The sequence below is a fragment of the Amblyomma americanum genome, chromosome 3 (assembly GCF_052857255.1).
Source record: "Amblyomma americanum isolate KBUSLIRL-KWMA chromosome 3, ASM5285725v1, whole genome shotgun sequence".
Lineage (NCBI taxonomy): Eukaryota > Metazoa > Arthropoda > Arachnida > Ixodida > Ixodidae > Amblyomma > Amblyomma americanum.
The window spans coordinates 144,176,133-144,200,338 of NC_135499.1; the positions used below are offsets into that span (position 1 = coordinate 144,176,133).

Here is a 24,206-nt window from a genome sequence, read left to right on the forward strand (position 1 = left end):
GTATAAAGAGGTGAAAGAAAAGAAGGATAGTCACTAAGCAGGGCCTGTTCAGAACCAGCCGGTGACAAGCACCACATCTCGAAATAGGTCTTTGACGCCACCTTGAGTAGAAGAAAAAACCTTGTGCCATGGCGCTCTTTGGCCAAGGCTGCCATTGCGCCATAAAAATTCATCATCTTTCAATCTTTCCTCTCACATCTCTCAACTGGCTCAGCTTGAGCCAGTGGGCAGGCTCGTGCACTTAATTATTTCAGTCGCAACAACAATTAGTCTCGAGTTGTGGGGCTCGGGCTGCCGATGTATCCGCCTGGTGTCAGCAATATTAATAAAAATGTCATTGTTTTGAAATGATAGCTACTTTGAACACAACCATAACGTACTAGATTCCAGGAGCAAGTGAAGCGAACAGTTAGAATGGCAATGCTGTTATCGAGATATTGAAAATATATATACTTACAGTTCCGGCTGTTGCAGAAGCTTCCCCTTGTCTGATGGCCGTGAAGATTTCAACAAGGTGTGTGCGCAGAAGAAGCCAAAGAGCGCACCAACTGCCCAAAACATTAAGCCCCACCGCGGGCAAAGAAACTTGTGAATGCGCCATGCGAAGGTGTTCGCCGTCGGAATGCCGAAGATGGCAATCAGGAGCAGGATGTAACCGGCGAGGAACAGGTGGCCGTGAAGGCTGAAAAAAAAAGGAAAATGATATGAATAAGAAAACATCTGCCAAGCTATAAGGAACGACAACGCGCACTGCGAACCTTCGACTATAGCGCAGGATTATAGGCAGTCGTCTTGAATAGGCCAGAACAATTTTTAAATGCTCGTGGTTTACTAGTTAACGAATATTAACTGCGGTAAAGCATAAACTTGGGCATCTTGGTAAGTACATCTTCGAAGAATAGGAAACAGCGCAAACCATAGGACTATATGCAGAACACATGGATGACGCTTTATACTTAACAAAGATAGAGAAGCTAACTTTCTACTCTTTAAATTTAGTGAGAAATTTTCAATGTAAAAGCTGCAGAATAAGTTGAGGAATAATCATATCACTTTTTTCAAGTTGAAATCGGTGTGGTTCCTTTATTGAGCATAAAATAAAGGCTGCGAGTTTAAAAAAAAATACGCGTGACCATACGCCCCCGTATCGTGAACTCAGCACCCACTAAGCTGTCCACACTGAAAAAACAAATCCGTAACATAAAACCACAGTGAGTACACGTGCCATCGATCGGTCCCAGCCATAGTTCTGCGATGAGAGGTACCTTTCATAACGCGGCAAGCATAGCGGCGGAAGCTTAGGTACTACACTATGCATGTGGAGCGACATTGAAAGTACTACATCTGAGGAAGGTGGAAAAAGGTATGGCAACTTACTGTAAGGACTTTTTCAATTCATATGCATCGTAGAGTTCCGAGAAGACTATAAAGCAAGCGGCATTCATCACAATCAGGCAGTACGCTCCTATTACTGCCCGCGGTTCCATGCCCAGAATTAGTCTAGGCAAATAAAAAAGATCCATGTTGACAGCAGTCAGCTGCGTGATTCTGAAAAGAAAAAAAAACCCATAAGGCCAGCCTGGAGCCCTACTTGTGGCGATACGCGGTGGCTGCTCTTCACTACGTGGCAGAAAGTTTTTTTTGTTGGTTTTATGGGGGTTTAACGTCCCAAAGCGACTCAGGCTATGAGAGACGCCGTAGTGAAGGGCTCCGGAAATTTCGACCACCTGGTGTTCTTTAACGTGCACTGACATCGCACAGTACACGGGCCTCTAGAATTTCGCCTCCGTCAAAATTCGACCGCCGTGGCCGGGATCGAAGTGGCGGAAAGGGTTATGCCAGCTTGTCTGCTTCTCGTAAACGGAAGAACACACCTCTTTTTCTATTTTGTCTATGAAAGTGGCTGCCACGTATTGCCACAAGGGGAATTCCAAGTTATCGGGAATGTGCTCTCATGTTCACGCTCATAAATGTCAAGACTGTACACCGAACGTCAACCTAGCTTCAAGCAAAAAAAAAAAAAACCGCCAGCAACGCCCACCCGGACAGAGTAATAGGGATTACAAAAGAGGGCCGTGCAGCCAGGTGCGGTGATTAACTCTCGAATACGATCACATAGAGTTAAGGACTAGAAATTACGGAACAAACTATAACAATTACTCTGAAAACACTGGCTAAGTTTAGTTGGGAGCTGTTGACAGCGATAAGGGAATCGATGTGAACTCGAAAACGCTGCTGTCGGTGTCTCCCCCAGCAGAAACACCTTGTTCTAAAAGGAAGCGCGAAGAAATACGTCAAACTAAGAAAAAGTCACTTCAAAAGTCCTCGGGAAACAACATTCATCACGGGATACTTACGCCAGGGATGCGCTGTGATCACTGCTGATCCCGGATACGCTCTGCACTTGCTCAGCGGCCACCTAACGGCTATTGCGCACGTTGCGCTCTCTGCTGGCCACACTGTATCTTGCACACAATTTCGCGCGCCATCTAAGATCAACTGTAATAGTTCGTGTAGGCTGAGATTGCCTCTTCACATGCCAGAGGTTTCGGGCAATTTCGATAAGCGGGAAGCTTCACGTATTTGGTCAAGCGAAAGCTTTGCGTGCAGCGGTATTTTTGATAAGCCAGGTTGTAGTGCGTCCTTAGCAAGATTTCTCTCATCCATTTACACATATTGCAGTTCTTGATTCCTTTGGGAACCCGAATTGATTCGAAGCGCAAGCATGTCACATTGCTCCCTTCAAACACGGTGTTAGCAATACCGAGCTTATCGGAAAGAACACGTGACTTAGCTTGTTTACATATACTTTCTTCTCTTTTAAAGGCCGCGTTTCGTTGGCACAACACGAGGAGATAGCCTGCGCCAGTTAAGAGCTGAAATATGCTCGTAAAATCGGCGAATAATGTCTAGCTCATCGCTGTTTATGTAGCCAGCCTCAAATTAGTTCTGTGCTTTGTGACCTGATCGCTAAAATTACGTTGCGCACTGCTGAATTTCATGCAATGCTCGCTGAACAAAAAGAAATGGCTGGCGATTTAGCATTGCTAAGCACGAAGTATTGTGCGAAAGCGCAGTTTTTTTGCAGGGGGACACCTCCGCCACGTGCCTGAAAGCGCGATTGAGGTGTCCACTGACCCAGGGAACCAGTGCGCGTCTTTAACATTTTCGTCATTAATGCCTGTTTACGCAATGTACGCCGGCGGCCTGTACTCCAGTGCCGCGTTTTTGCAGCAGCGTTGGCAACGCCGACGCGCATAGCTCTAGTGCCATGTTTCTGCCACAGGGTTGTCTACGACTGCGCATGCGCGCATATCTCTCTGTCACTAACTCCACATAGCTCAAAGCGCGAATATTAGTTTGACAGTAGTATCAGTTGATGAGGAAGAAGATGTACAGTGCACAGCGTGAGTGTGAATTTAACACCGAGGCTTGGCTCCAGTCTACCCTATTCAATGGGGTCTCCCCAGTGAACCCTGGCCAATCCCCGTCGTGGGTACGTGCCATGTCACGAAGGCAACAACAACAACAACAACAACAACAACAACAACAACAACAACAACAACAACAACAACAACAACAACAACAACAACAACAACAACAACAACAACAACAACAACAACAACAACAACAACAACAACAACAACAACAACAACAACAACAACAACAACAACAACAACAACAACAACAACAACAACAACAACAACAACAACAACAACAACAACAACAACAACAACAACAACACGAGGCATGTTCGGCTGCGGTAATAGCCTAGTCCATGTGCCCCATGGTCTGTCAATTTTTGGCAGGCGACCGCATGTAATCTGTTTCTCGCCGCTAAAATGTATTATGTACTGCAGATTATTCATTGCGCAAGACTTTATATTTAGCGTTTCCACAGAGTTTTTGCAACTTTTGTGTGGGAGTCGTCTTTTGAATCAATGAGGCGTGATAACCTTTTCCGGACTGTAAGCGCTGGCGCCCTCGGTTTAGTCTACCTGTAAGTCCGACATATAGTTTCCCGCTTCATGTTTTTCCGGGACACTACACAACCACTAGTGCGCGCTTTCTTGAAAGAAATTTTAGTTCATGCTTTAGCGAGCATCACTGTGTCTTCTAATGTGTCTGACCGTCCGTGTTAGCGCGGATTCATGCATGAGGACATTGAAAAAAAAAAGACTTAATTTGACGCCGCATTCTGTACGATTTCTCACTGCACTACCATTTGTTGATGAACCCTTAGATATGTTATTTTTAATTGGAGTACACACCGCGTGGAAAACACGTATGATGGACTGACGCTGAATCTGTTGTTTCTGCTAAAGCCCATTTTCATTGCCTTTTTTCTAGTTCTTTGTTGCTTAGATGTGTCAGGTTATGATGTATTAGCTGTGTGCTCAGAATTGACTGTTTTTTCGTGCTCTCTTGATTATGTGTGTTCATTTGCCACTATTTTCTTGATGTTTGTACATAGCTCATGTACATAAATCATCGAATCATTGTAATAAATACCATGATGAAAAAAAAAGCTGCGATAGCCTAGTGTTCTCGTACAGTGACCAGAGAAACAATTTGTTTGCTCCGCCGCAGATTCGAATCCCAGTCAGGGATATTTGTTTGATTTATTTTTGTTTATTCATTTAAATTGTTACAAACACACAAATATCGCAATATTTTTCTCGGGGTTTACCCATCGGAATAGTGCTTTCGCAGGAGTACATTTGGTTTAGTCGCCCAAGTCCCTCCCGCTCCGTAGACTTCTAACCGTGGGTGTGCGGGCCCATTAATAACTGCTGGCGCCCAATGCCATAACCACCGGAGAGTTGTTCGGTGCCTTATAATGACGGCCCCTGCCATGCCTCATTGATCGCTTCGTTTCGAAACATTTTTCGCCACGGTGTTCAGGTCGTCCTCATCAACATTACTCTTAACTTCTCTGAATAAAACATAATTCTAGGTGAACAATCGGATATGCACGGATGCGCTAATCATTACGACAGCATCACTCATACACACAATTAAAACGAAACCATTTCTTTTGTATAGCAACCGGATGAGCCCCCAAGCGTTGTCCACCCACTTTAACAAACTGACTGCTGTCAATTAGGTGTGTGGTTATCCACATTACAAATATATCCGGAATACCAATTTCTTTCTGGTATAAAATGAATTGGTCATGAAAAACTATGTGGAACGTCTCGATAAAATAAAAAAATTGTGTAGATTTAGCCTTCATTAACTAGACAAGATGAAAATGAATTTATTACTGCAATCAGTTGTTTTATCGCAAAAAACTCATGTAGAAAGTTATTTAAGACTGAATGAAAAAAGTCTTTCATGCAGTGTACGACTAAAGTTCTAGTACCTTAAAGCGCAATGACGTCTGTGAGATGGGAAGGTAATTTTGAAACAAAAAACGATCTCGTTTTTCTGAACGAAAATAATTCAGGCCGTCCTCCAGTCATCAAGAAATTTACGTGTCTGTAATGATGCGCGAAAAACGATCGCAAAGATTTACCCAGAGTTTCGGCACAACGACGAATGAATACATTGGTAATATTATCAGTACCACGTGAGGTGTTCGTTTTGGAGAGGAGGTGAAAACGACGCGCGTAAGATGGGAGCAGGAGAATATTTGGACGCTCACGTTCAGTTCGTATACCTTTCCGCCTTACAAAAATGGACTATAAGCTTCCCATAGTAATTAACCTGAAAATAAAGATTTTACTACGCATCGAAAAAATGAGACATTACCTTTAATGTTTCCATAAGAGTACCTTACAATATTCCAGTATTCAAAAATTTTGTCCGAGAAAGCTGTCTTGAATCTAACGATCCAAGATCTTTTGTACCTTTTATTCTGCATGCGGTCATTACGCGTTGCTTTCGGTATCCCCCCCTTCGGGGACACCACAGCGGACGGCTGGTGTAACGGCACGCATTCGTGTTTTTCGTGATGCTTTATAGTAGCCGTACCAAACTCTTTCGCGCTTAATCTTATTATTTTTATTTTATTAAACAAGCTTTCGCGCGTAGAATAACTGCAGTTCTGCGAATAAGTAAAGATACTTTGCGCCCCGCAATAAATCTGATGTATGCATGTTCTTTCTCTGTGCACTGCATCTTTGGCTCGGGCATTTCTCTGTTGTTCAGGTAGTTATTCTTTCCTTTCAGCTTACCGCAAAAGCCTCGTCTGCGTGCACCTGAGTTGGGGCTCACAGTGTGTAGTAAAAAATTGCCAGGGCACTTGCGTCTGCCTGCGTGGAGGAATGCGAAAGCATGGAACTTTCTAGAACGCGAGCTTTTTCCACGACTTAAGTACGCCATTTCTTTTATTATTTTTTTGTTCAATTCTCGTTTAAGAAATTTTTATTTTTATTTTTATTTGTTTTTAATTTTCTTGCTTCTTTTTTTTACTTGATTTATTTTACTCTTCATGTCCAGGTGCTATGTCGACGTCCGTGGCTGTTTTCACATCCAGGTGCTACATATGTCGACGGCCGCGGCTATTGTGTCGTCGAATTGTAATTAATTAAGTAATTACAATTGATCAACCAAATGTTTCCCACAGCAAGATCTCATCACGCACTATCTAACACAATCAAACTTTTGTACATTTATCTTAGCAGGACGACGTAATAGTGCGGAGAATGTTTGCTGACACGAAACACGGGAAATAAACACGAGCTATTCTGACGTCAATCTGTAATTATCGCGTTTAATTACTTAACTAATTGCAATTCATCAATGAAATGTTTTCCACCAGCAAGATATATGCGCGCACTACCTAACACAGTCAAACTTTAGCACCTTTATCTTCTCAGAATGACGTAATAGTGCGGAGAACGTTTTGCTGACACGAAACCCGGGACATGGCCATCTAATGCTTCCGCATTAATAAATTTACGCCTTCCTTCAGCAGAACCATGCATAGAATCTACTGCCCACTTGCGCTAGCGTACATTCAAGTTCGTTTTATGAGAATTATGTGGCCACATATGATAGGTGCTTGAAAGAAGACAGTCCATAGGGCAGCAAAGCCTGAGCCCCGAGTGTTGTCGGAATTGCCTTTTTGTGTGTTAGCATCATCTACCTGTGGACTTTTACTGCTTGTTAGTCGAATCATTAAGTAGCAGGAGCTCTGGGGAGCTACACCGGAGCAGTGACGAAAGAAGAGGCTATTTTCTGAGGAAGTACAAGGCAAATTGGACCAAAATCAAATATGTGTTTGTCGGTATGTCACGTGATCTGCTAATGAAAACTGTGCACGCACCTTTCTCATAACACGATAATCTAGATGCTGTTACTTTTAAGAAATCTCTGTATTGTTAAGAACTATTGTCGCCATTAATAAGCTTAATGAGCGAGACTTTTTGCTGCCAGGAATTCAAGAATTCCTCTACCGGAGAATGCAGGGAGGGTGGGGAACTTCAGTGGAAGATAAGGATAGGGTACGTCAAGCTAGTTTACAACAACATGAGTGACCGGCCCGTTTTATGTGCATCACGCCTCCTTATGTCGGCCCAGGGCAGTGCCAATGTTGTTGACGGGATCATTGCCACTATCCACCTTCATTTCCTACATAGCACTGCATTCTTAGCCTGCCTTTTCAAACCTTGAGAATGTCTCCATGCCTAATCTAAACCTGCAGGCTGGGAATGTCTCCACTGCTCATCAAAGCTCTGGTGGAATGCCTGCACTGGCCGTTACCAGTCTGGTCGCCGCTTCTGAACTTTCAAAAAATTTGTGCCCTTCAAACTAACTGTTCTTTTGTTATTCCGAGGAACCTGAGCCACCAACATGAGAGGAGCTACCAAAAAAAAAAAAGCACTGACACTCAGCTGATGTAGCAGAACGTCTGCTGAACAATATAAAACGGCAGATTGAATTAATGTAAAAAATATTTGACTTTTTCGCGACGAAGTATTCTTAAATCCTTAAAGAATGTAATATCCCTGTCACATGGGCAATATCAATTCCCATTTAGTAAATTACCATCGAAATTTTCGAGGGCCATCCAACTGCACCGCTGCCACATGGCGAATTCCAGTGGTCATTGAGTAGTGAGCATTTCATCCAATCAAGGGCGCTAGGGGAAGCAACAACGAGTAAAAACACGAACTGAAGCAATAATAAAAAGAGGCGAGTATTGAAGTAAGTGCTGTTTTTAATTGACAGTTCGTTCGGAAAAAGCTATTCAAATATACTTCACAGTTCGGCAGAATCGACAGACAGTGATGGTGGGCCAACGATGTACTACCATAACTACTCAATTATCACTTGAAATTGGTCGTGTGGCAGCCGCGCGTCTGGATGGCCACAGAAAACCTCGATGACCACTGACTCAGTTCGCATTAAGATTGCCTATATGACAGGGATATAACTTTGGTTTGGTTTATTTTCATATTAATCGAGGGCTACGGACAGCTCTACAACACAATGGCACGAACTGACGAGAGCTTGAAGCGGACAGCACACAGCGCTTTCTTTCAAATGAAATTTTTAATTTGGCATCAAGCATATACACAGAAGTTAGCATACACACACAAAAAAAGTAGAAACCTGATGCATGTGCATCCTAATGCCATGACTTTGTGACATTCCTTGTGTGCTACGAGGTACATTCCTTGTGTGTGCATCGAGTTGGGGCTTAAGGCCGCCCCTCTTTTCCAGCTGCATACCTTTGCAGAAAGCAGGACGCCGGCACACGCGGAAACCGCTCCCCAGTATAAGCGAGAGCCCCGAGTACATACCGGGAACGAAAATTGTCGCTTGACGCACGGGCCCCCCACCCCCTTACGACGTGGGCTATCGCCGGGAAGGCACCCACAGCTTCCCGCGGTGCCTCGTGAACAAAAGCGCATTCCCAGAAGGGCCGTGACGGACACCTGTCAGACAGACAGGCAGTACTCGCCAAGAATGTGGAAAGACAGGCGCAAGTGAACAAAAGCGCATTCCCAGGATGGCCGTGACGGACACCTGTCATGGCGGACAGGCAAGACTCGCCAAGAATGTGGGAAAACAGGGGCGACCCTTAATCTGGTTTCCCGGAGCGACAGACGAACCCCTTCATGATTATTAGCTGTGTCCCGCCGTCGGTAGCGCGGCAGCATCGAGGGCGCTTTCGCCCCCTCCTCTGTTGCTGACGAACGACGCGGACCGATGGTGGGTGGCGGTATGCATGCCTGAGGCAAGGATTAGCTCCGAAGGGAGAGCCTGTGGATACTCTCACTTGAGAGAGAGTGGTGACGTTTTTGTTGTTTATTTAGTTTGTATTGTTAACAAGAATCTGGGTTCGAGGCTAAGCCCAACCCAAGGGGTTGTCCCCATCTCGCATGTTATTTTTCATTGGAGAATTGATGCTTTGGGCGGGCCACTGAAAATGACCGCCCTTAGTCCTTTGTTAATCAAGTGCTTAAAAGCGCATGTAAACGGATGCAGTCCAGTCCAGTCTGAGCTGGGGCTCCATGCTTAGCATGTAATGTGATGCTACTTAGGCACTAACCTGCCCGGTCGATGAGTAAAGTAGTGCAAAGTTTGTTCTTTTGTAAATTCAGTTCTGCTTTTTCCAGTTTAACTCTCTGTATATGTATGTTGTAAAATTATGCTCTGCTGTCATCATCTACAAGCTCGCCTCCTGTTCATCTTCCAAGCCGAACGACACTAGAGGAAGGGTTTGTGAACCATCCTCGAAGAAACGGACGACTATTGAAATTCTACTGCATACACGCTCAGGACGACATCGTTCGCGAAGAGGGCCTTCAGCGCCGAAGCCCGACGGCGTGCAGCTTCTGCCAGCAACCGCTCGAGCCCAACTCCGGAGCCACTCCATCGCCCCTATGAAGTCGTCGGCACGTAAGCTCGGACGCCCCAGCCTCTGATGTATAATCTTAATCATGTGTAATTATTGAATATACCTGTTTGTTTAAACTGAGCCATACGGTGTCTCTTTGCCTCTCCGTCCCGTGTGGACCTGCGCATTATGGGGGTCATCACAACTTCTAAAGCATATTTTGGCACACAGGCCCAGTTTTAGTTCGGTTGGGTTGCATTTGAATAATGTACAGAAAGAAAGAATGAAGCATAACAAATGAAATGCAACAACACTTATCCGAACCATAATGTAAACAATAAAAACTGTCGAGAGAGACGTAAATACACCGTGCACAATTCACAAAAAGTGATGCATTATCATGACCAATGGTGTTTTTAAGAATTTTCCGAATCTCATCCACGTGTTGGGGCCCTAATCTTGTTTGTATCAGCAGTAGATTACAAGATAGTATTATACAGTTGCTTAGGGGCTATGTGAGGCATCAGATTTTTTTTTTTTGTGTGTAGTAAAAGGGGACTGAATTAAAAAGAGAACTTGCTTTTAAGATTGAATGTATAAAGTAATAAATGGGTGTGTAAATCCTAGGAGCAAATGTGATAGTCCTCAAATATTTGAAATACCCTTTTCTGTTATATATTATGGCATATCTTGTAGACGTTCGTGAGACCACTGCGCTGAGTGCAACAGTTCAGCCGAGAAAACGAACTGCATGCTATATTGTAGTTTGGCAAGGAGAACATTGTGCAATACAGAATTATGCTTTTCATAGATCAGCAGTGTCCTGTCGTACATGATATACATTCAATATTGTAAAATATATACTGCTTTAGAATGAATATATGTATCGTTTATTTATACCTTTTAAGATGGATATTGAATGTCACCGATCACTGTAGTGGAAAAAAGTGCAACTAGATGCGCACAGGCCTTTCTCGTATTATTGCTTTTGAGCAGAGAAGGGAAGAGAATTAGGCGTTCGTTATGACATGCATACGAAAGAAGTCGCCACCGAAACTAAAGAACATAAGGGAATGTTTCAATGCTTTCTTTTAAATTTGTGGCGTCGATCAATGGCAAATAGTGCAACTATTTTATCACTGAAATATGATTGATTAGAAAGAACTACCACATGCCACCAGTGGGATCCGAAGCCACGACCTTCGATTTTCAAGACCGGTGCTCTACCAACCGACCTACGGCGGCGGCAGTGAAATAGTCTGCTTCGCGGGGTACTTATGTTGCGTGTAACCGAACCGGGAATTCGGAGGTCGCGGATTCGGAGCCCACCAGAGGCATGAGGCTGTTTTTCTTCTGCTTTCAAATCAACTATCTTTCAGCCATAAAATAGTTACACTCTTATTTACTATTGATCAACATCACAAATTCAAAAAATATACAAACAGTCCCTTACGCTCCTTGGATTCGGTGACTGTTGGCTTTCTTCGTATTTATTATCGTTATGTTATTATTAATGTCCCAACATTGTTTTTATCGGTAGCTACTACTTCGTTCCCGCATGAAATGCTGCCTGGTGTTACGTGTGCAAGAGCTAGCTGATGCGTGTGTTAGTAATGCTGTTTTTTTTTGCTGTTTTCAAATCTGCGATAATTTAATTCCCGAATCTAAAAAAAAAAAACTGAATGAGACGTTTGAATGGCTTTTCTGTGCATTATGAATAATCTGCATTTAGACCACAACGTGATAGCCATGATCGCCGTGTGCTGTTTGACAGGAAGACCTGGCAGCTAGGTCATTCCTGAATTGTGAGGAGTCCTGCTCATGGCACATTTGCTCTGTGTCATTATCTCGGGCTCTGTATCGTTCTCTGAGAGCTTCTACGGAGCTTCATCGTGTATTCTCATGCATACGTTGCGCACATAGCGCAAGCAGCCACAACGTCTGGCGCCTTTCGCACTGAGGTCTGAAGAGCCTTAGAGGAGACAGACCTTCAGCGGCCCTCCATTAAGCCAAAAGCTTGCTCAACAATGCTGCGCCCTTTTGCGAGAGCCTTGCTAAAGCGGTGCTTAAAATGTCTGCGCGTGTCCTTGTAAGGTGTGGTGATGGTAATCGGTGGAGTTAAATTTGGATAGCCCAAGCTCTTTAGGAGGGCGTACCCCACAGATGGATAAAGGCTGTTAGTGTATATGGGGCTGTTTTTGAGCATTCTGGAATCATGAATGCTGCCAGAGTACTCAGTGAGAATATCCCAGAATACACCACGGTGGACATTCACTGCTTGCAGCTGACTCGAGGAAAACTGTTTCCAGATGAAATAATCCTGGTGCATCGACTCGGATATTTCAGTCCTTACGTGACTGCTCCCACAAAGCCATCAAAGAGGTCATTCCGAGAAAGGGCTCTGGATCCTGCTTCCATCTGTGGGAGCTCATTTTGTTTTAGAAGGTAAATCATTCTGTCTAGCTGCCTGATAATTAGGTAAAGCGCCGAGGTGACCATTCAAATATGGTCGTCCTTGGAACGTCAAAAGAAGACCCCATCGCACGATTGGACGCTCTGCACGCGAGACAGAACAGGAAGGTCAGGAGGTGAACCTCTCTACTCCAATCATGGGTCCTTGCAGGCTGGTTGGTACACAGCAGATTCGTTAATTCTCGGAAGGATTCCCTAATGATTCTGAAGTGGAGCTTGATTTGTGCACGTACTGGAGGAATATCGATCTCTGCGTTAGGCAGCAGTAGGACCCTCTGTCCTGTCAAATAAAGAAAGCTGTCACAAAGATGAATCACAAAGAAAATTGTCACAATAACATTATCAAGCGAAGTTGTAAACCAGGTGCACAATTGGATTTAACATAATTCAGTGAGGTACATACGTTGTTCGTGATGACCAGTCTCCCGAGTGCACTAGCCAAGCTTTTATATTTAGAGCCGTTTCTTTGAGACAAAATGCGTACGTTTGAATCTAGCTTACTATGCATGCATACGAAATAGCTAATGGTATGGCAGAGAATATTGGCGCAAGCCCCTCTCCATGCTGACTAATGCTGCGCACGCAAAAGAAAATACTGTGCTGGCCACAGCAATACGCGATCCCCAGTAATGTTTGCAGGCAATACCACCAGATGTGCCCCTACACCAAAACTCAACTTCCTCTTTTCCCCACTAGTATGGCATCCAACTTCACCAATGGCGGCGGGAACAATTGATAGGAGCGTGGCAAAGAGCGCGCATTACGGCGAACCAATGCCGCCGACCACGTAACGCGGGAAAAGAAGTATATTTATCCTTCGTTCGCTTCGAGATAGAACTATCTGGACGAGCATATTCGAGAAGTGCGATACATATTTTGTGCATGTAAAAGAAACTAAGTGCAGTTTTTGAGGTCAGCCGCATGATGCAGAACCAAGTGTTTGTCGCGCTCATGCATGTAAATATCGGCGACTACGATGCGAGCTTGTGGCCTTCAGGTGCGTTGTGTCCACCCTATGTATAGTACGGATTAGTGGTGCGGTGTAAAATAACACTAACTATGAGGCGGGCGTCCGGCGTGACAGACGCAACAAGGGAGGATGTCAGGGTGAGGTGTGGGTAGGGGGGGGAGGTGGGGGGGGGGAGGGGCGTTGATAGTATTGCAGTAGCCGGTCAGTAAGGAGTTATGGGGTGTGGTAGTGGGGTTAGAGAGTAGGGTGTCTGGCATGCAGCGTGTCCGTACGACGACGCAATGATTTCCCCAAACATTGTACACACAGCTGTCATGAAAAAAATTAATGGCACTACGAGACTAATTTGTCTTTGCTATACTGATGCCCACTCCCAGCCAAGACGCGGCTTTTCAGAAAACACAGGTCATTTGTACGATAAATTTTTTTTCCGTCCACGTGAAGAACAAAATCACCACAAACAAATATTTAAAACTGTTAATGTTGAAATTTTTTGAGTACAACACGTGAACTGCCAATTTATAGGTTTCGTAATTCGTAGCAAGTATATTTACCAAAACCGTACCCGCCTGACATCGCTGCTTTTGAACTGCGCGTGTACACTTGGCAATATCGAAAAACGAGAGCGGGCCACAATGGTAGAAAACGCTTGCGCATGATGGGATTCTAAGCATATACCATAGTATTCATTTGTCGTTATGTTTGAAGTGTATGGTTATGTACTGAAATTATCAAACGTCTTCTGTCTTTGCTATTAATCTTCCATAACTATAGCAAACCATAGTGAAGGGAAAAAAGCATTTCCGCAGCTCGGGAATCGAGAATTGTTTTATTGACATGAACACTCGAGGTCATCTGTCGGCACATTCGTGCACACAGTACGCCGCACGAATAACCCACTCGGTAAGAAAAGAGGCCCACAGAGCGTAAAATAAGGGAGATGTGAATATGTCATGGATCGAATTTGGACACCTCGAAGAAACGGCTGGCGTTTAAATAGCACTTCTCGAGAAAAACAACCAAACAAAAATGATATGTATTTGGAGGCATGACAGAGTATTTTATCATGAGGACTAAATGCTTGGCTTATATGCTACAAGGATAAGTTACGAAATTACCTAATGTAACATAACATAACAGCACTGAACACAACAACTACATGGCGACAATGGGACTGTGAACAGTCGCTCGTAAATAGAATACGTGGCATACTTGTCGCATGTTGTCTATGAACACTTTTCGTCGTTGAACTCACTTACAAAAATGATAAGAAAAATGAAGACCGCGCTCCACTGCAAGCGTCATATGCGGCACTGTCACGCTTCCTTAGTACCGTCGTGGAGCAAAATTTTACTGGACGCGTGTGCTAGAGAACAAATTTACTGCAGTGTCATCCCGCAATCCAGTCGTCTAGTATTGATACCGTAGTCGGAAGCATGCTTGTCCGCTAATACATGCAGGTGTTTCAGGCAATTTGCTCGCTTGACGGCGCAGCAATTAATTTACTTTCGACACACTCACAAATCGTAGATTTTTGCTATCGACTGTACATGAACACTGCTGAGCCTGGTTACAACATATAGAAACAGTCAAGCATCTTTGGTAGCTGGTGTGCTCTTCACCACAGCTAATCTCAGTATCGCCCTGCCCCTTTTCCAACGACACGCGTACGTGGTACTGGGCAATGTTTGTTCTCAAGTTTGTTTGTTCTCACCTGCCGGCACGTGATACCACTTTTCCTAACTATCTTCTCCGATATGCGGAAAAAAGAGCACCCTGCCACCCCTTCCGCCTTTTATTCTCCAGTCACCGGCCTTGGCATAGTCAGTTGGCGAGAGAATTTGATGTATCTCTTATCATTTTGCCTCGGTGAAGTAGTAACAGTCCTGATGACAGTATGGGGTGTCTGTAGAGTGGCATAGAGTATTCGTAAAGACGCCCTAAACGCTCTCATCTCAATCACTTTTCGATTTTCCTGCCTGAGAACAAACGCTACCAACACGCAGACACTGTATAATATGATTTTAGTTCCTTTTTTCTTCTTCTAAGCGCTTCCCCATTTTTATTGGCACTCCTTCACATGAGCAACTACGGCCGTTTAACACAGCCGGGGCAAAACAACTAAAAAAAAACATTACAATGACATACAACTGATGGTATTAATATTCTTGAAATTAATATTTCATCGCTGTCTGAGGTAGTCTGTGGCCAAAAGTATTCGTTACCCTGGCTTTTTTTATTCGTGTTTACCTTAACGTTGATAACAATTCTTTGGCTCAGCTGCGATATAAACCTGGAGTACATACATACATAGGAACGTATACATACATAGGAACAGCACTCACCGCGAGCGGGCATTTGACTCCTACCCTTGGAATGCACGGCCTATGCTCATGTGGTATAGCACCTTGTCTTGAAAAAAAACATCGCAGCGAACGCAATACACAGACGACCTGCCCAACAAGCCACATATAGAGTTGTAAAAACCCATGGTCCGACTGGCTTTTGCAGTGTCTGCGCAGTTTAGGCGTCAAGCGAGTGTCCCAGCATCAACGCGCACTGCACACAGGTCACCACACTTCGGGAAGGCCAAAGCCTAGGAGGATCGTGCATACTACTCCAGCCGCAGCAGGCGGAAACGAGCAGCAGCTGGAGGCTGATCGACTGTAGGGGCAGAGGATGCCAAGCGCACTCGCGCACAAGAGGACGCCGCAGGAGAATGTGTCAGTGATGCCCTCGTAGAATTTGGATACCTTCCGCTGAGTCTCAGCGCCGATGACGAAGGCCACCGCAGGTAGCACAGTGAAGAGGAAAGACCCGACCAGGAGAACAGTTGGCCGAGACCCCGATGAGTACAACACTACTGCGAGGGCGACGGAGACCATGACCGTGTTCCCTATGGCGGCCTTGAAACCGTTGCTGGCCACTGCTGACAGGTGATCGGGAATTTGCCCAAGCGTGAAACAGTGCAGTACGTAGTAGGCGCTGAGGAAGCCGACAGCTGTCAGGGAGACCCAGACGTCTACAGGCGGGAGTGGCTTGTCCCTTGGGTGCAGGTCTGAATGCGCACGACTGGATTCGGTGGCACCGTAGTCGACACTTTCTGAGTAGGACGACAGCATAGTGCTCTCCGTACGCGACCTGCACAGAAATAATCTGTTGAGCACCACAGCGAAGCATAAGTGGGTATGTCGAGCTTTTCTCTCAGTTTCACTACGGTACTGACACGTTCTTAGATGCAGAGGCTACGAAAAGCATAACTGTCTACAGATATGAGACTCGTTATAATTTGATGAAGTCTGCAGGCTTAGTGTTTGTAACTAGCTTAAAATTTTGTTTCAATTTCACAATCTCGCGCCTTCTGGTAAGTGTACCGAAGAAATAAAACTTGTGACAAATATGAGCAAGTCAAGTTTCGATACATTTCCCATGCACGTTGTTGAGCAGAAAAGGGTATCTTAGATAAATGAGGGGCTTGTTATGACATATAGTAGATATGAAAGAAGCCACCAGTCACAGAAATCAAGGAAAGCATTAGGGAATGGTTTTGAATCGAAAAGCTTCACTACGCTAGGTAAAGCAGTCGACGCGTTGGCCGGAGAATGACCTTGAACGACCGTCAGCCCAGCCACGTTGAACAATGATCTTTAGTTGACCTTTGACCTTGAGTTGACCTCTGACATATGTGCTTTGACATTGAGTGACCTTTGGGTTGACCTTTGACCTTAAGAACATCCGATGGGGGATGTGAAGTCACGTGATGACATCCGATGGGAGTGTTGTAAGACCATATGATACCACGTCATAGCCACGGGGTCCTGTGGGTATATATAGAACGGACGAGCCTCAGACGCTTAGCAAGCGTCCGTGCTTTTCGCTGAATTCCAGGGTTAGCCAAGCTAAGCCACTGCCATTTTTTATTTGTGTTGTTGATCAATGCACAATTTGTAGTGTAATCACTGCTTACCTGAAAGATAATTGATTAGAAATTAGAATAAAAACAACATGCCACCAGTGGGATGTCGTTTTCGTTACATCGTTTTTACGTCGAGACATAGAATAACATAGAATAATAACGGTGACTAATATTGGGTGGGACATTTTATATCTAAAACTGACAGACCTCATTGTGCATCCAAGTATCACACGCGTGTGAATAGGTAACGCATGAGATATACACGTCCACATCCCTGGAAAATGCAGTTGGATTACGAAAATGACAGTCCTTCAGTCAATACAAAATCAGCACAATACCCGAATATACATTAATGCAACAGCCTAAAACATGAAAATTGAACCCCAGCGCATGCTTGTTGCGTCACAGAAGCTAGGTGGTTCGTGCGTAGAATCAGATGCTCCTTGCTGCATGCTAAGGTTCTGGCATAATTTCACCAGCGAAAGTACGAGGCATCAGGAGAAGAACACAGGACAACGGTGGCTGTCCAGCGCTGTCCTGTGTTTTTCTCCTGGTGTCTCGTACTTTCGCTGGTGAAATTATGCCTGAAATACACCAACTAGTCCACATGGTTACCTTGTTACTAAGGTTTTGACATGGCCAGATTGAGTGCACAAGGTGGCTAGCTACGGGGTACATGCTTGTAAGACATAAAAGTGAGCCGCATGCGTCTGTACGCAACTTTTCCGGTGGGCGAAGTGCATAGGTGATGGCAGGCTCCGAGTATTGCTGTCCGTGGCTATCCTGCTTGGCACCATAGCCCGACTTTATAGCTGATGATCTATGTTGTATTATATGTGCGTGCATGCTTCAGGAGCCTTTGGCAATCATTAAACTGTGCCATATGTTAGACGTTTCCTTCATTCTACGCTAACCTGCAACAGACAGTGCGATCGTTCCTTGTCATGTAATCGGCACCGTACACACCGGCCCGTTTCACCTCACTAAAAGGCCATGATAACAGGCTATAAATCGCTACGCAACGTCTGACAGTCGTACATGTAGCAGAAACAACTACTTTTCAGTTTCCCTGCAAAGGCATGTCATCGTCACTGCATTCCCAAGAAACAGACTGAGTGCGATTTTCGCCACAGTAACGTTTCCACATTCTCCCACTCACGGGCGCCGTGTCGATCCCCTGTGTGCGGCCCAGTCGGCCATGACGAGGCCTAGCTGCTGGAGGCACAGGCCGACTCCGAATCCTATGCACACCGCTATTTCTGCTGCCGGCACTTCATACGACGCGACCTGGCTCAAGGTCCGGGAGCCCGTGTACAGCATGCTGACGAACGACACACCGAACAAGATGCCTCCGCTGAACAGTAGAGCGACGCGGTGGTACCTGCAATGCAGAAGGAATGCCAGTGACACAGTTGGCATGGCATCGGACAAGTTATCAGGTGTGCTGTGCACATGGGCGCCCGACAACCCGAAAGTTGCGAAATTTCACTAGTGAAGAATGCGGTACAGAGCACCAGCTGCGTCAGGTGTAATAATCTTTACAGTGGCCCACCCTGTTCCAAAGATGATGGGAGCCTTGGGTGCCACTTACCATAGGCCACAAAAGTTTGCGGGATGCGTGTGCTGAGAAAAAAAATATTTTGCAGCACTGCCTCGCGACCCAGCCGCTAGCTAATGTTACTATAGCTTGATGAAGCATGCACGTTCATATGCACACTTTCAGACATTTAAGGCGATTGGCATGCTTGACTGTGTCGAAATAAAATTTTTCCTTCACACTCGCATGCCGTAAAGTTTTGTGGCCGATTGTACGCATAGGAGCGAACAATCCGAAAAGGAACTCTTTATTTTCCTTGAAATAAATGGTTATATTCTCCCCGAGAATGAATGCGAAGCCTTCGTCTACTATAGATGTACCCTGGACGCATGATGTTCCTAGCTCTCGGCCTAAGGAAAATTCCAGTGCATGAGAAAAAGTTAATTTAAGTCTCAAATGTGATCCCCTACCTATTGGCACCTACGCGAATAAAAGCATTGAGCGAAATTAAGTAAACAGAGGCTGCGTATCTGCTTCAGCTGCTTGAAAAACTTAAGTCCTTAGAATAGAAAAATACTGTGGGTTGTAAGAGCTGCAACTTTGTTTCTCTGTCTTCACAATATTTTTCGGCCTCGTTCTAATTAGGTCCACACTAGCGTGGCTTTTTGGGCTTGTTGGTACATAGTTCCAATACACTGTGTAGCGCAGCAAAAGACGAGGACACAAGAGACGAGAGACGAACACCACGAGCGCTAACTTCCAACAAATTTTATTCTCCTGAAGCATCACATTTATACACCAGAAAACAGTAATCACACGTGCGAACAGTATCGATTTCTTAGAAAAACGAGCTCTTTATCTGAGAGGAGAATGGAAGGTGTGCTAACACACGAGCATCCTGACCTATTTATCTTTTCGGCTTCAATGATTTCGCGCGTTAACCTTTCTCTACTTTTTCCTATCACAAGACTTTTATCAAAGAAAGGCTTACAGGATTTTGATAGACTAGTTGTCCCCTACGAACAATATAAAATTTTTTCTCAAGATGTAGCCGCCTCGGTGGCTCAGTCGTTATGGCGCTCGGCTGCTGACCCGAAAGACGCGGATTCGATCCCGGCCGCGGCGGTCGCATTTCGATCGAGGCGAGATGCTTGGGGCCCGTGCACTGTGCGACGTCAGTGCACATTAAATAACCCCAGGTGGTCAAAATTTCCGGCGCACTTCACTACGGTGTTCCTCATAGCCTGAGTCGTTTAGGACGTTAAACCCCAATAAGCCATAAACCATCTTCTCAAGACGAGTGACGCTAGTAACTAGGAGCTGGTTAAAATTACTTACTTCGGAGAGTTTCGCCGCACGTCTGCCCGGATGTGAACCCAGTAGACAAACGGTCCAGCTATCAGGTTGCCTCCCAGCAAAAGCAGTGCTCGCACCGTCGACGTGGTGTCCATGACAGCACCTGCAGTACTGCAACAGACATTGTAAGCTTGCGGTAACCGAAGCCGCGGTGAAGGTAGTTCGCAGAACACAAGAGTGACTGAGGTTAGTTTCATTATGCAGGGTGTTTCGCCTAGGAACTTCCACTATTTTTAAAGATTGGCTCTTTGAGTTAGAAGAGAACTTATTTTGTCATAGCATTGTTAGCGGTGTAGTACACCAGACTACTGATGACGTGCTAACTAGCAGGCTGGTGAACTAATATTCAATAGTTAACTTTTTAACCATTACTGTTAGGCTCTTTTCTTATTTAGAGAGGTGTAGCTCACCGTAAGTTATATATATATCAGTTTTTGGAATTTTGAAAACACTGTTACTTTCGGCGCTGTGGTCCACGCGCTTTCAAGAAGCTTGCAGGCAAAGCAACACCTCCAGTGCACCTAACTCGTCGGAATAGCTAAAATTTTTTGGGACACAGCGCCAAGGGTAACCTCGCGTTCGGAATTCTGAAAACTGATATGGATAATGCTTACGGTGAGCTACACGTCTCTCAATAATAAAGAGCCTAACAGTAATGCTTAAAAGTTAACTATTCAATATTAGGCGACCTGCTATTTAGCAAGTTTTAGCTATACTCTGATGTGCTATACCGCTCACAATGCTAAGCCGAAAAAAGCGCTCTTCTGAATCAAAGAGCCCATTTTTAAAAATCATGTAAAGTCTTAGGTGAAGCACCATGTAGATCGTATATCACGCAGTTACACCAAGGTCGTACCGTGGACTTGCCCAGAGACGCTTAGAGGTGCGCTGCACCATCCGCACAGGGCATGCTTATATTTGTAGAACAGTTTTAAGAATCGTGAAGAGATTGTTTTTGGAAAGAGTACTTTAAGGAGACAGCAAACACCTCATTTATTCCTTGGAGGACGACCAGCGATGGCTTGTCGCGAAAACGCGTCGACAAGACAAGTGCCAGGTGGTGCTGGCCAACGATTATAATTATTATGACGCAACAAAAACTCGACAAGGCGTGTTTGAGAGCACTTTGCTTGGCCTACACCATCACGCTGTGCCCGCACTATCGCAATCTTGCGCAGGATCCAGCATTGTCCCCAGATTAAAAATACTGACTGCTGGATCCAAATGTAGCATTACTAATTGCTGCAATAGATAACCACTGAGCGAAGTATTTCCTCTCATGTTATGCGGTATCTCCAATAAGGGACACAAACAAAAACGTGTCCATATAGAGCACATACTATTAAACAAGTGACTCACCGTTCTTCCGCACTCTGTAACTTTTCGCTGGTCATACGCGCCTGAGCTCATCTTTGGAGTGCCACTTGTGTGCAAACTAGAACACGTATCAACGGCAGTCGGCTTATCCAGCATAGAGTTTCTGCGCTTTCTCTCAAAGCCACCCGCGAATAACAATGCTGAAGTGCATGCGTTTCTATCAGCAGTGTCGAAGTTGTGCGATAAGCTAACCTAAAACAAATAACTTAATCACTTTGGAGTCCTGAGAGACAAAGATCACGCTTGCTACTCGCTGTACGCGTGAACAACTGCTACTACGTCCTCACAAAGCAAGCTAGGGGTCACCTACTTGGTGGTCATCTGATCTAATAAAAATTATTTAATATGACAAATCAATTTTTTTGGCAATTTGCGTGGCGTCACAAGAGGGGTACAAATTCGCATTGGTTCATGACCTACGGTGCTGCTTCCCATATCATTCGTGTTCTATGGTACAGCATGTTTTTTTCCGCACAGTCAGTTTAGAGGCATGTTTTGGCATATAAAAAGCCATTAGCCCGCTGAGTCGTAGTGTCTGCAGACCAGCAAAGTTAACTCCAACGCATAAAAAGCTTTTAAGTTAATCAGGTATTGCAGGTACGTGTCTCCGGGACTCGAGGCCAGTGATCAAAGTGCGTAGCTGCACTATTCACCGCGGTTTGCCTGATGTCATCATCACACAAGGACACAAGCCTGATGCCCTTCTATAGATTTTATCTAAAGCGGCTGGCACCTATCCAAGGGAGAGCCCCCCCCCCCCCCCCCTCCCCCAGTTTTTCTAGTTGAGCATGCATCGCAACGTACCAATACCCCGCCCCCCCCCCCCCCCCCCTCGGTCTCCCAAGCTCTTCCCTAAAAAATTTCTGGCTACGTGCCTGTAGAGCGGTAACATATGAATAGGAGATATAGGACAGATGGGCATGATTACTACATAAATGATTTATTAAATTACGGGGCACATAAATGCTGAGTACATTTATGTAATTTATGAAATCAGCAATGCCAATCTCGCAGAACGATCGAGGCTAATAGATCAAAATATGAAAAATAAAACGACATTGAAACAGGCGAAAGAAATGACTTGATATACATTTAGTGTGAGCTTTCCTAGGGTACGCAGTTGTTAGAAATCGAGATTAGCAAGAAGGCAAGCGCATTTAACTAAATCCTTTGTTAGCTGATATGCCCCCACGTTACAGTTTTGACGAGTGTATTCGTTACACTTTGTGACTATTTTATTTTTGCAAATTTATGGAGACATGGTTCGGCAGGAGTGTGACAGGCAGTCTCCTTGAATGTTATCAACGTAGAAATACTTTCTGTTGGGCTAGTTAGTTCATCATAAAGTGTTTGTTCCCTTGCGCCATTCAACTTTACCACTTAGAAAGTTTGCCATCGCAGCAAAGCTTCCGCTCTACGTATATGCACAGCAAGAGCAACCACCATCCATAAATTGATATTCTTGATACAGCATGAAACATATTTACCGGCGTGGTCATAATGGAATTTTATCACGATCTGCTTCTTATTCCTTATGCATGCTGTCAAGAACGAAAGCCTAAAAAAATTGTGCTAGTCTAGCTCAAAAGCAATAGATTAAAGTGGGCTGGAGGACGTTTACGAGTTTTTCGGGAGGTCCAGTGCTAGAAGCCTTCAGCAACGCTCTCCTCTCTGCTTGAGGTGGTGCATTTCTTTGGGTTTGGGGGCGGTCCACTCAGCTTCACCTCCCGAGACACCCACCGCGGTGGTTCAGTGGCTCTTGAGATTCGGCTGCTGAACCAAAGGTCACAGGTTCGATCCCGGTCACGGCGGTCGTATTTTGATGAAGGGGAAATACAAAAACTCCCATGTGCTTTACAATATTAGCGCACGTTAAAAAGCATCAGGTCGTCTAAATTAATCAGGAGCCTTCCACTATGGTGTCCCTCATAGTATGAGTCGCTTCGGGACATTTTAAACTCCAGAATCCACAAAAATCACTCCCAGAGGCGACTACACGCCGAGTGAGATCAGGTGGGATTTCTGTGCTCCACCGAAGAAGGCTAGCCCCTCCTTGTCGACCATCATCATATTTGCCGCCACAGCCAAGGTCACCTCCAAGCACCAGATCACCGCAGTCGCGTCCAGACGCCACCTCGAGACGTCCACTGAGCGGCAGCATCCTGAACCGAATTAAATTTGTTATTGGGCCTATTCTGTGTGCCTGATTTCTGCTCTTCAACCTTGAAACAGCCCTATAGCGAGGACATCAATATCGCCGTCAATTCTCAATCGCAGATGAATACAAGGAGTATTATTCGGGGCGGATTTAAAGGCCACAAGTAGGGGGGGGGGGGGGGGGCGGCGGTCTGTTTGCAATCATGTATTTCCTGCACTTCTGGTGTTCAACCAAATGGAAATAGCCCACGCAGTATACCATTGCCGCTTTAAACGGAACAAAGCAATTTTCAGCAGGCATTGAACACAACGGAAGAAACATAAGCTTGCTGTAGTTCAGAGGTTGAGCAAGTACGTCATGTTTACACGTGAACGAATTTGCACTCACCGCAGTTTCGATGCACAGAGTAGGACTCTGGAAGCTTATCTTTAAGATCAGATCTTATCTTTCACTCATGTACACTCTTGCTTGAGAAGCTTGAGAGGTTGTTAAAATTGCCGCTTACTTCCTTTTACGATAAACGGGACCGGACCGCCTGCTTGTGCACAGAGGTTCGGGAGGCATCATGCAAGCCATCTTCTTGCCTACAGCACGTTCACGGCCGTTATCAATACAGCAGCAGCGCGG

The 24,206-nt window shown here is 45.0% G+C and overlaps 1 protein-coding gene across 3 annotated transcripts; it reads right to left on the reverse strand.

Moving 5' to 3' along the window:
• Positions 1–14,045: 14,045 nt before the first annotated feature.
• On the reverse strand, positions 14,046–24,206 carry LOC144125062 (uncharacterized). Of its 3 annotated transcripts, none has more exons than XM_077658122.1 (4): positions 23,967–24,206; positions 20,027–20,155; positions 18,311–18,532; positions 14,046–16,376 (listed from the first exon to the last, which is right to left on the reverse strand). In XM_077658122.1, the coding sequence occupies exons 2-4, from the start codon at positions 20,137–20,139 to the stop codon at positions 15,806–15,808; spliced, it is 906 nt and encodes a 301-aa protein (XP_077514248.1). In that variant the 5' UTR covers positions 20,140–20,155; positions 23,967–24,206; the 3' UTR covers positions 14,046–15,805. The 3 variants fall into 3 exon arrangements, with proteins under 3 accessions (XP_077514248.1, XP_077514246.1, XP_077514247.1); XM_077658120.1 differs by having other exon boundaries at positions 24,085–24,170; XM_077658121.1 differs by lacking the exon at positions 23,967–24,206 and adding an exon at positions 21,404–21,453.

What these genes read in the sequence shown, in the direction of transcription:
- LOC144125062 (XM_077658120.1), bottom strand. Translation starts at nt 24,155, where the DNA reads ATGGCTTGCATGATGCCTCCCGAACCTCTGTGCACAAGCAGGCGGTCC. An exon ending in GTGCGGCGAAACTCTCCGAA is followed by an intron (nt 18,533 to 20,026) that starts GTAAGTAATTTT and finishes TCTGCATTGCAG; the next exon opens with GTACCACCGCGTCGCTCTAC. An exon ending in AGGGGATCGACACGGCGCCC is followed by an intron (nt 16,377 to 18,310) that starts GTGAGTGGGAGA and finishes ATTTCTGTGCAG; the next exon opens with GTCGCGTACGGAGAGCACTA.